The sequence below is a fragment of the Melanotaenia boesemani genome, chromosome 3 (assembly GCF_017639745.1).
Source record: "Melanotaenia boesemani isolate fMelBoe1 chromosome 3, fMelBoe1.pri, whole genome shotgun sequence".
Lineage (NCBI taxonomy): Eukaryota > Metazoa > Chordata > Actinopteri > Atheriniformes > Melanotaeniidae > Melanotaenia > Melanotaenia boesemani.
The window spans coordinates 24,185,014-24,196,749 of NC_055684.1; the positions used below are offsets into that span (position 1 = coordinate 24,185,014).

General features: G+C 36.9%; 2 protein-coding genes across 2 annotated transcripts in view; both read right to left on the minus strand.

The window, feature by feature from the left end:
- The window catches only part of LOC121637509 (protein phosphatase 1 regulatory subunit 1A-like), a 31,015-nt gene extending 29,245 nt beyond the window's left edge, over window positions 1–1,770 (minus strand). The window contains exon 1 of the mRNA XM_041981709.1: window positions 1,380–1,770. Coding sequence (XP_041837643.1) covers window positions 1,380–1,460 — 81 coding nt within the window. The 5' untranslated portion in view covers window positions 1,461–1,770. The remainder of the gene's footprint in view (window positions 1–1,379) is intronic.
- A 6,245-nt stretch (window positions 1,771–8,015) lies between these two features.
- Window positions 8,016–10,440, minus strand: npffl (neuropeptide FF-amide peptide precursor like). Its single transcript, XM_041981015.1, has 3 exons — window positions 10,145–10,440; window positions 9,178–9,290; window positions 8,016–8,432 (listed from the first exon to the last, which is right to left on the minus strand). The coding sequence occupies exons 1-3, from the start codon at window positions 10,292–10,294 to the stop codon at window positions 8,312–8,314; spliced, it is 384 nt and encodes a 127-aa protein (XP_041836949.1). The 5' UTR covers window positions 10,295–10,440; the 3' UTR covers window positions 8,016–8,311.
- Between the last annotated feature and the right edge of the window lie 1,296 nt (window positions 10,441–11,736).

The window sequence follows — 11,736 nt, forward strand, 5'->3', positions numbered from 1 at the left end:
CAGGTGCTGTCAAGGTCTTCATCCCTGAGATTCTTTGTTGGATGTCTGCTACTGTGATGGTTACTGGACCTTATTTAGGAAGGGTAGATCTTTTAACCACTGTGCTTCACGGTTGTGTAATGCTTCCTTCTCCCACACACACACACACACACACATGTAGATAGATAGATAGATAGATAGATAGATAGATAGATAGATAGATAGATAGATAGATAGATAGATAGATAGATAGATAGATAGATAGATAGATAGATAGATAGATAGATAGATAGATAGATAGATAGATGTTGTTAAGAATCCTGCTGTCCTCACAAGGACAAACTCCCACAGAAAAGCATGTTACACATACATGAAAGCAGTCACCAAACATTCATTTCCCCCCTGAGTTTCTCAAAGTCAGTAAAACAGTGAACAGCAAAAAAAAAAAAAAAAAAAAGAAAGAAAGAAAGACAGGAAAAAAATGATGATGAGAGACAGGCTGAATGTAGGCAGACTTCTAAATCCTTGTCGGCCGTGCTCAAGGCTGATTAATTATGAATAACCTGTCCTGTTCGCGTTATATTTATAAAAATGAGAAAATGGGACATTAACACACGATATTCTCCATAGGAACACTAACTGCACGCACTCTTTTTCAGTGACTAAGCTCCTTGCTCTTATGTCATGAAATTATGTTAAATTTGAGAAATACCAACTGAAGGTTCTACAGTTTGGTGTAGAAAAGGAAAAAGTCATAAACATTATAGTTATTTAATTTGTTTAAGTTGCTATGCAACACAATTTCTGTATCTCATAGCTATAGCATATTCACAGTCAGTAACTGATTTCAGAAATATATATAGATATATAGATATAGCAAGAGTGCCACTGGAGACATAAATAAACTGTAACATCCCTTTTCAAGACTGCTGGGATACCGAGTCTTTACAAATCTTCCACTCTGTGAGTGTAGGTGGAAAAACCAATCTTAAATTTATCATGATCACAGCAGTGCTGCATTCACAGGGTACTTCCTGTGGTGAATAATAAGACACTGAAATTGTGGTTGTTTTAAAGATTACTTTACCGCACTTGGGACATGACACGTTGAGTTATTCAGCTTTAACTGCCCCAGCTTGCTTAGATGAATAGGCTGCATTTTTAATGGTATTTTTTTTTTTTTTTTTTTGCATTGTCAGAAGTATAAACTAATTGCTTTACAGCTATTTTATATTGATAGTCCTAAAACAAAAAGTAATGGTACTTTTTACTCTTTCAGTGTCAGTGATGCATAAAATTAGAAATAAATAAATAAGAAATAATAAAAGCTTTATGGTTCCTAATCTTCTGCCTCTTCCTCCCTCTTCCATCCATCCTGCCCCATTCCCCATCCCCCTTACTTGCTCAGCTGCCTCTGGGTCCAGGTGGGTGTCCAGTAAGGGCACGGTGAACTGTATCTTTCTTGGACTCCCAGTTTCCATGGTGGCACTATCTATCGCCAAGTAGGACAGGAAGATGAGCACAAGAAGGGAAGGAACAGGAACGGAATATCCGTATAACAGAGAAGGAAGGTGGCTTGAAAATTAAGTAAGTAAGCTCCAGCTTTGTCCAAAAAACAAGCAGATAAGAGAAGTCTGACTGCTTTCTCGTCTTTTCATATATCTTTTAGCCCACTTTTCTCTTATCACCCTGATATTTTGCACCCTGTTTCTGTTCTGCAGACTAGTCCTTTCCTCTGCACCTGCCGGCGTCTCTATTCAAGCCTTCTTTTCTTTCTCTCTGTCTCTCTAAGCTCACAGATCTCAGGCAAGGGCATTCTGAGCCAAGGAAACCTCTCCTTCGCTCTCATTCGCTGTGCTAGACTCCCTTTTGCACAAAGTCCCACCCTCTCTTCACATTTCTTTCTATTTGTATTGGTTGGCAGAGCTCAGGGCTGTTCTGCAGCACAGATGGCAGAGTCAGGATGACAAAGACATACTCACTCTCTCCACTAAAATGATAGGAGGTATGATTCAAGATTTAAGATTATTTTTTCAAATCACCTAAATGTATTTTTTTAAAACAATTGATTAATTTGGAGTCCTTCATACACTGAGACTCTCTCAGACAATTACATTATAAACATGTAAACATGTCAAAATATTCAAAACAGTGTATGTCTTTTGTTTTATCTATTTAACATGGAAAGAGCTCACTAATAAATATTATTTTTAAACATTTACTGCCATGCACATGTGTGAGCAAGCATGTCCTTTTTGCTGCCTGGCCAGCACAATCTTTATTGATTGCTTCTTAAGTGTCCCTACATCACACGTCTGCTGGGCCCTGATACCTGACACCAGTGTCAGGCATATGGTGTCAGGTCTACAGTCCTGTTGGGCGCAAATAAACAAAGTATAGTGTGTTTTAATTCTGCACAAACATTATTACATTATTTAGTCAAAAAAAAAAAAAAATCAGTTCTTTTTAAGTTTATCCCAGTAGACCAATGGTGGCTACATGATGGACAAGCACCAATAATTCAGTCAAACATTCAAGTGTGCCATGTTCAAACAGAGGGGAGCAGCATCACCCTTACTTATATTTAAAACTTTACATTTCTAAGGCTTGTCTTTGAAACAGATCTTCTCCTTCAGAAAGTATAATAATCAGTTATGACCTCTGAAAAATATTATAACCACCCATTTTATATTTGCCAACCAGCACTGAAAAGATATGCAATGTTACGTTCTAAAGTAACCCAAACTGTATTGTATAATATGCTTGGGAATGTATATTCATATTCAGATACTATATATTGTTTTTTTGATCACCATCATTTAGCCAATGAAATATTGGCCAGAGTCAAAAAGATAAAATGGATATGGGGGGAAATCTATCTATCTATCTATCTATCTATCTATCTATCTATCTATCTATCTATCTATCTATCTATCTATCTATCTATCTATCTATCTATCTATCTATCTATCTATCTAGCTTTAGATATAGATATAGATATAGATATAGTTATAGATATATGTGTGTGCGTGTGTGTGTCCATCCATCCATCCATCCATCCATCCATCTATCCATCCATCCATCCATCCATCCATCCATCCATCTATCCATCCATCCATCCATCCATCCGTGACTGGGCCATTTGCAGCTGAGGTTGAGTGGTTGGTGACCACATTTTGTTCTTAAGAAATACATATTTTTAAATTGTTCCATAAATAATAATATATATACAATTATGGGATAGGATTTGGAAATAGCTATAGGGGTTTGCAACAAAGTCCCATTAGTGGGCTCAGGCACCTATGGTATAATTCTTAAGTTTTTTTGTTTGTTTGTTTTTTGTTTGTTTTTAAGGCAAGGAAAGTTTATTTGTGTTGCACATTTCACGTACAAGATAATTCAAAGTGCTTTACACAAACAAGCCTATAAAAACTAATCTAAAAGACCACCACAGACTCAGAATAAGCTGACTTTAATTATTACATTCCCCAGTCATCTGATCCCAAGGGTTCTGACATCTACATTTATTAAATTGAAACTGCATCAGAATCATTTTTCTTTTTCTTTGATTTTCTTTTCTTCTTTTTCCTTTTTATTCTTTTATTACTTTGCTTGAAGTAAATGCAACAATAAAATACTTATTTTTCCTTTCTGTACCTAAAGTGAGAACAAGTATTGCCTCAGTATGAGCCCCAGTAATTACAGCTTTTCCTGACTTATTCCTGACTGACTAAAATCCACATTTTCCATGTGTGACAAATCCAAGCAGCCTGATTCAACATTTAAAGAAAAACCATTAATGAAACTCTTTATTCTGTCAACCCATAATATGAGCATTGTATTTGTCTCAGTCAAAAAGATATCCATTAAATCGCTACTAATGGTAATTGTTCAGTAGAGATGATATGTGACATTTCATCATGTTCGGTCAGTCTCGGTTATAAGCCAAATCAAAATCTTGTTATACTATTCTGAAATATTCACTTATATGAACTGTTATGAGTGCCTGCAGTTGTCTGTTCACAGACCTGCAACCTAAAAAAATGGTAAATGGTTCGTATTTATATAGCGCTTAACTGTACCTGGAATGATACCCAAAGCGCTTTACATTATACATCACATTCACTTATTCACACACATATTCACACACTGATGGCGGAAGCTGCCATGCAAGGCGCTCGACCACGACCCATCAGGAGCAATTAGGGGTTTGGTGTCTTGCCCAAGGACACCTCGACATGAACCCGACTTGGCCGAGGATCGAACCGGCAACCCTCGGGTTAAGAGACGACCGCTCTACCTTGCTGAGCCACGCCGCCCCTAATGTATATTTTATTTCCAGCTCTTTTAGCTAGATATATCTAATAAATGTAATTGCACTCAATTTCCTGCAAATTATTCACAAAAAAAAAAAAAAAAAAAAAAACACTCATTGGTAGGCTCATATCTAACTTATAATGTACTGAGCTGCTTTGCACGCACGGAGAGTACATAAACTCCATTCTCTGCAACAGAACAGTTTAACCTTGCAATTACCCTTGATTACTCTCTCACTCTGTATCCATGAAAGCCGTTTGAGTGTGACAAATTGTGCTGTGTCATGGCTTTGACCATTGGTGACTTCGACCTCCCTCTTTGCTGTTCAAAATGGCTGCCCTCTGAGGTGATGGCCACGAGGAGAAGTGGTAGTGAGAAGTGTCAAGAAAAAATTGACAAGCCTTAGCCAGATAAGAACAAAGCAAATGAAGGTCATGGTTTTTGCTTTATAAAAATGCTGAGTAAGTGCCAGGAACCAGCTATGGATCTTTCAGTCTGTCAGTCTGTTTATATCTCTGCTTTGTCTCTCGGTTGCTCTGTCTGTTATTAACACTGCATACAGTGATGTTTTTCCAGGGCCCCCTGCAGACTCATGAAATTCAGATGAGTTTTTTTTTTTTTTTACTTAGATGTGCTGATCAGAGGCTACAGCTGTGGAGGCAACAGCGCTCAGTCTGTCTTAGTCTTCTTTTTTTCCTACTTCAAATTTACCTCTCGTCTTAATGGCAACACACTGGTTGAGTTAGTAAAGAGAAACAGATTTGGTTTTTTTGTTGTTTTTTCTTTAAAATGTTTGCTCTGTGACTAGCTGTCTGTCTTTTTCCCTTTTAAAAAGCAGGGACCAAGATTTGAATACTGCATTTAACAACAACCTGATTCCTTCTTTTTGTGCTGATAAGTATTAATCAGAAAAATCCTGAAATTTTATACATGGTGTGTTGCGGAAAATCACGCCCAATTAACAATTTTTAAAACTGATGTTGTATGTGCAAGGTCTGCAGACAAAACATTTTAACACACGTGCTGTCACATTTCATCTAGATTTAATTGTAAAAGCCTACAAAAGATGTCCCATAACAAAATAGCAAAATGAAAAAGACACATCTTTATAATTTGCACCAGTTGTATTTCAATTTTTTTCTTCTGGGTTCACAAAAAAGGAATGGGAGGTCACGTTAATAAAAGACTTAGTGAGGCAAATTGACATGCTTTCCTCCCCAGTAATTGGCTGTGGAAGCCATTAACTCGTAGAGTAATTGCATGTTGCCGTGTTTTAATTAGTGTATAAGCTTATTGCATGCTGCTTCACCCAGGTGGCTTGTAAATCCACCACAAACAATAGCCATTGCAAGCTGTAGAGAAGAGTTGAGTATCACTTTCTATTGCAGGGATGACAGCTGAATGGTAATTTTACTACTGATATCTGAGTTTAAAACCTTTACCGCTAGGCTTAAATTTTGGCTTAAAACAAACCAAAACTGTACCCACTTATAAATAGTACTGTATGTGTGTGTAAATGAATTGTAGATTTTGTATTGTGTGTTTAGGTTAGTTTTATATAGGTTTTGTAAGACGTACGTGTATTTTAATGTATTTTAATGTATTGTAATGTAGTGTAGAAAGGCCCAACCAGGGACAAGAGTTGAGAACTAGCTTTGGCTAAAACCTCTGCATGGCATCAGCTACAATATTTTGTGACTATGTACAAATGCAGTGTCCCTGTCAAATAACTAAAATAAAATAAAAATAAAAATACTTTTACAGTCAAAATCGAGGCATTAATGGCCAGTAATAGAGCTTCACGGAAGAAATATACGCTTTGATTATTTTATTTTTTTTATTTTTTAATGTCTGAGTTAGTTAGTGGCCTACAGATAAATTACAACTAATGTGTGTAGTCTAGCAGATGTGCCAGTTGAGTCTCACAATAGATTATATCATGTTGCACTGAGCTGGTTCAAATGTACCACCAAGGGCTCCTGACTAAGCAATATGAAACTGTTATGCAACATTTCTACACATTTGTGTTTAAAGTCTGTGATTTCATGACTTCCAAATGTAAGTCCTGTTGTATAAAAGCATCTGCTAAATGACTGTAGAATAGAATAGAATAGAATAGAATTATACAGACTATACATTCATATGTTAAAAAAAGAAAACTTCACTGAAGCAGTGAGAGGCTAGTATTAATATATTTTTCTGCAGTGGCTCATCTACAAATTTCTACATGAGTGGCAATGGAGGGGCAAGAGGTCTAGACAGGGTGGCATTTGTTGCATTTACATGGAGCACTTCTGAAGCCGAATGAACGTTCGGTGAGCATAAAGTGTAAACAACTCTGTTTATCCGATCGGCCTTGATGAATAAATTTTCAATCCAATCCAAAGGGGTGGTTTAAACCTTTCCAGATCAACAGGTAAAAGAAACCTTGTCTTACACTCATTCTGATGGTTGTTTTTAGGAAAGCCACTTGTTCAAGCAGATATTTAATCAAATTTGATCACATCTTTTTGTTGTCTTTTTCTACTTTCAAATCAGTACATATTGCAAGTGTTTAAAACATTACAATCATAATAAATCTTTAACGTAAACACTAAAAATCAGATTAGTTTGTCCAGCATGTAAGCAGCCGAAATCTCTGATCAGACTGATTTCAGTCGGATAGAAGAAATATTTGTCCATGTAAATGATGTTATCCTCAGTGCAGTATGGGGAAATTCCCCATATATAAATGGAGTCAAGAAAGAGCCACAAAACACTTTAAAACAATTTACTCTACAAATATCATTCTAAGAAAGCAAAGACATAATTTAGGCCTCAACATTGGTAGGGTCAAAGAACTTGAAGTACAGAATGGATGTCAGCCATCCCCTCTAGAAGAACTGATGATGACAGTCATGGTTTCGTATATCTCACAAATATCCACAATAAGTCTTGAGCTTCTGCAATACTGGGGACAGCTAAAGTGCTCAGATGATCATCTCCGTATTTTTTACAGAATAGATATTATCTAAAATCATACAGTGTCAGTTAGAATGATATTAACAGTGTTTAACTGTCATACGATTTGCATCATGTTTTATGTTTTATATTTGATATCATGTTAAATAGTTACTTTCTTTTTGCTATGGAGACTGATGATTCATCTTTCTTGAGTTCAAAATGCACTACTTTGCAATTTTTTCCACGGCTAATTTGGCATCCATCTTGCATCCTACCTGTACTGTGAGCTCTCTCCTGACAATAAAAACTGCCTTATGTTGACTCTTGTCTTAACTCTTGTTCTCTCTCTCTTTTGTTTCCGCTCTTCCTCTGAAAATGTCTTCTAACGTTTCTTTGCTGAATCAGCCATGGTGCGCATCCAAAGTGGCTGGTTTGTTTACATATGCTTGCCAGTGTGTGAGCGAAACTCAGTTGCAACGTCCTGCAGCATAGCACAGTTTCTTAGCTGTGGGTGACTTGTTCAGAAATGCACATAATAGATGTCACCATACGATCAAACGGGTCCTTACTGTGGAGTTTTGAGGTCGAAAAGTTACAGAGTACTTTTAAGCCTTGGCCATCTGTATTTCTGGCATGATTGTAAATCCACTTTGCAATTTTTGTAAATATTAATCATACGGAACAGACATGGAGTTTTTCCAAGTTTAAAGCTTTTTTATTTGAACAGTAAACAACAACATTTGCATTCACTTTATAACAAACACTTTCTTTTTTTTTTTTAGCTTTGATCAAATGTCAGTCAGGACAAATTAGGTGTGCTTAAAACACCTCATAGGCACCAGTTAACATGTTTTATAGTCTTTTAAATTTCAGGAAAAAAATGTTTAAAGAAGCTGGAATCATCTTCAGCTGAAACCCAGGTGTCAAGCAAGGCCTAATGGCCAGGAGCAGAGTTACACAGAATGTGAGTAAGCTAATACATTACAGATTTATTCATTTTAATTTAGTCTCTACACCTCTGCCCGTTGGTTGGTCTTGTACCAGACAATGATATGAGCGTCTGTCTGCCAAGCTATTTCTTGCCAAATCTCTGGGGCACAGCCATACTCCAGATCTGACCAGGGGCAGCCTCCCAGTCCCGGGAATGAATCTGATCCTCCGACACAACCTGCCCTCTGGAACTACGGCCAAACCTGCACAGGAAGAGTAACAACATGGGGGAGTGATGTAAGCCGAAGAAATAAATGGGAAATATCTGTAGGGCGTTTTTATTCATTCTAAGGGATTTTTTCTAAAGAATCTCAGAAAAAATAACAATAATATACATACACACACACACACACAAAACTTTAAATATAAAATTATTCTGTCTAATTGGTTGTATTGGAATGACAACATGAGAGAGAAATGACACTGAATACAGAGATTGCAGATATAAACGTCCAAGGCTGAGTGCATTTACAGGGTGGAAAAAAAAAAAAAAAAACATGTTTCTGTGCTTACCATAATAGAGGCATCTATCTCCTGGACCTCTTATCCAAATGCACATTTCAATGATTTGAGTAGTAATGGCACTTTACTGTACATTTTGTAATTTGGACATGAAGAGTACTTGCAAATTATTTTTTTCTCTCTTTTTATATATACCAAACTCCTAAAAGCAGAAGCTTTTAAGAGAGTACAGAAGTGGCATGTTTGTATTATTTCTCACTGAAGTCCAAAGCTAAATTAAACATGGTATATTGATTTTACATCGAGTAAAATAAGGTAATAAGTCAATTTTACCTAAACAACTGAGCAGATGTCACATTTTATGTTATTCTATGCTAACTGAAAATTGCCATGCAGAACATTTAAGAGATACAGTTATTGATAATCGATTTCTTGTGCATATATTTTTATGTGTGTGATCAATTCTGGTTCTGTATTGCCACTGACCTTTGTGGCTGATGGAGAACAGATTCCCTGGTTTCTCTCTGAAATCCGAGCAACAGAGCTCTCAACACTGAGCCCAACAGATGATTATCAATGTTTTCTCTGTTTTCACCATCCTGGAAAACACACACACACACACACACACACACACACACACACACACACACACACACACACACACACACATATACATTTATATGCATTTAAACACAAATTCACAACTGCAAAGCTTAGTAAAAAAAAAAAAAAAACAAAAAAAAAAAACAACACAGCTCCTCTGAGCTTGAAACTCTAACTGCTCTATCCTGCTGTGGCGAGAGAGACCTTGAGAGGTAGATATCATTGCACAAAGGTAAAGAATTGTACACTGTGATAAGCCTACTATCCACTTATCCTTACTTTTATGCAAAACTAAATCCTGCATGCCAGAAAATAATTTTCTAATCATGAATTCAATCCATATCTTTTATCAGACCCTATCAGCTCTGCACGTCTGACTGTTCAGCTCAGCAGTGTATTTCATGCTGTTGCACGACAAGTCTAAATTCTAAATGAATGTAAATGTGCTGTGTGATTTATGCTGTCTTGTTTGATATAAGGCTCAAATCCCATTTACATGCTGCATCAGATGGAGTGACAGACTGAAAAAATGTTGGCATGACTTCTGTCTGCACAGAGTCTTTCATTCACTCTCTTGTATTGAACCTGACAACCCATATTTAAATTAGGTAGTCAAAATGTCTAAACACAATCATGTGTGCCAAAGGGATTATTCAACATTAGATTTTCATTTGTAGATGCCAAGGTTATTTTGGGCTTGACAGAAATTATATGCAAAAAATGCACAGAAATGCTACAGTATATTTCCATACTGCACCTGATTGGATAAGTCAAAGAGTTAATTGCATTGCATCTATAATTGGAAAAATAAAATGTGAAAATCAACTTTGTGAGTGGTTTGCTATCTCACCAGCCCCAGCATGTGTTCAGCCATGTTCTCCTCTGAGCTGCCTGGAAGGATGTCATTTTTGTCCAGACCCCCTTGGACAAGAAGCGCATGACTGACACCAGCCGTCGCCATAACCAGAGCCAGAAGAGTCACCACTGCAGCTGTGTCCATGGTCTGAAGCTGGACAGTTCAGATTAATGTTGATCACTAACAGAAAAATGTAAAGAAGATGCTGGGTGGCTAAGCAGACTTCTTCTTAGATTTGGATCCTAGAAAACAGAAGGGGGAAGTATCTTGATCAGGGTTAGGTTTCCTCTTTATGCAGCGTCCTGGCTTATTTTAATAGTGGCAATCATACACACTGGGTCTTATATACCCCTCAAGGTCACTGGCTGCAAATCCCAGGAGAGTTGAAGAAATACGCAACTGTATAAAAAAGGAATTGGGGACATGACGGAAGAAGAAGAAGCTTAATCTTGTCCATTTAGTGGGATCAGGGCATTAGTGATGACTGAGAGGAGCCAGAGTGCATTATTATGTGGTCCTCAGGGTCATACAACACAATTCTTCCAGTTATTAAACATATAAATCCCTGCAAATGGACCCTGATCTACCAATCCCGGTTGTACAGTCATTCAGACTAAATGTAAAACAAACATTTGAGACTGCAGTAATATGAGACGATGAGAGATTAGTCAGGACTTTAGTGATCTAAAGCAGCAAAGAAATAAACAACATTACAGAGCAGACACTCTTTTAACCACAAATGTATGAAAATACAAAAAGTTACATACAACAAAATACAAAACCTTTTAGGCTTACTGTGCAGCAGTTTTTTGAAACAGAATATGAGCCCAAATCACAAATTAACTTAATGAGTTATCAAAACCATGACCTAAACCTCATTTGTAAGTGTAATCTTAAGCTCAACAACATTACAGACATTTGAAACCTTTGCAAATAAAGTTTCTTCACTTTGTTTGTCAAAGGGTTTAGGAAGAAGTTTTCTTCCAAAGGAAGACGAGTCTCATAATGAACTTCTCCAGCTGTTAAATGTCAGCTTCTTTCATTTAATTTATTTCAAATGAACACACCTTTCTCCTTGATTAGCCAGAGTGATTCAGACTTTATTAGAGCCATATGTGTTCACTTTGTTTCTGCCTTCCCCTCAATGTGTGTGTGTTAGTGTGTCAGGGTATCTGTGTATAATAATTAGTCACTTCCTCAGTACTGGGTGAGACGTCAACAGATTTGGCTCATCAAAGTACCTAATGGGTCACAATCGGCTTAAACACACACACAGTCTGACTGGCCCTGTTTAATTGCCATGGAAACCAGGATGACATTTGAAGGATTCACCAAGGAATTAGCTTTCATTACTATAATAAGATCGGAAGCTTTTGGATTAGAGAAAAATCTGCTTTTGCTCACACCAGGCATGAAAAATAAAAAGCAACATCTTCGTGTAACCAGTACTGACAAAGATTGTTCGGCTTTAATGTGATCTTCTTATGTAGCTACTAATTTAGTACTGGCACCATCACATATTGTTAAAATAAATGGGCTTTATTATCTGGCAGGCTTCACCTGTGGATGCAGCTACTGAACATCCA

Excerpts from the sequence above, each read along its gene's own strand:
- npffl (XM_041981015.1), bottom strand. The coding sequence starts at position 10,294 with ATGGACACAGCTGCAGTGGTGACTCTTCTGGCTCTGGTTATGGCGACG. Across the intron at positions 9,291-10,144 it reads CTGAACACATGCTGGGGCTG|GATGGTGAAAACAGAGAAAA; the intron begins GTGAGATAGCAA and ends TGTGTTTTCCAG. Across the intron at positions 8,433-9,177 it reads GTTCTCCATCAGCCACAAAG|GTTTGGCCGTAGTTCCAGAG; the intron begins GTCAGTGGCAAT and ends CTTCCTGTGCAG.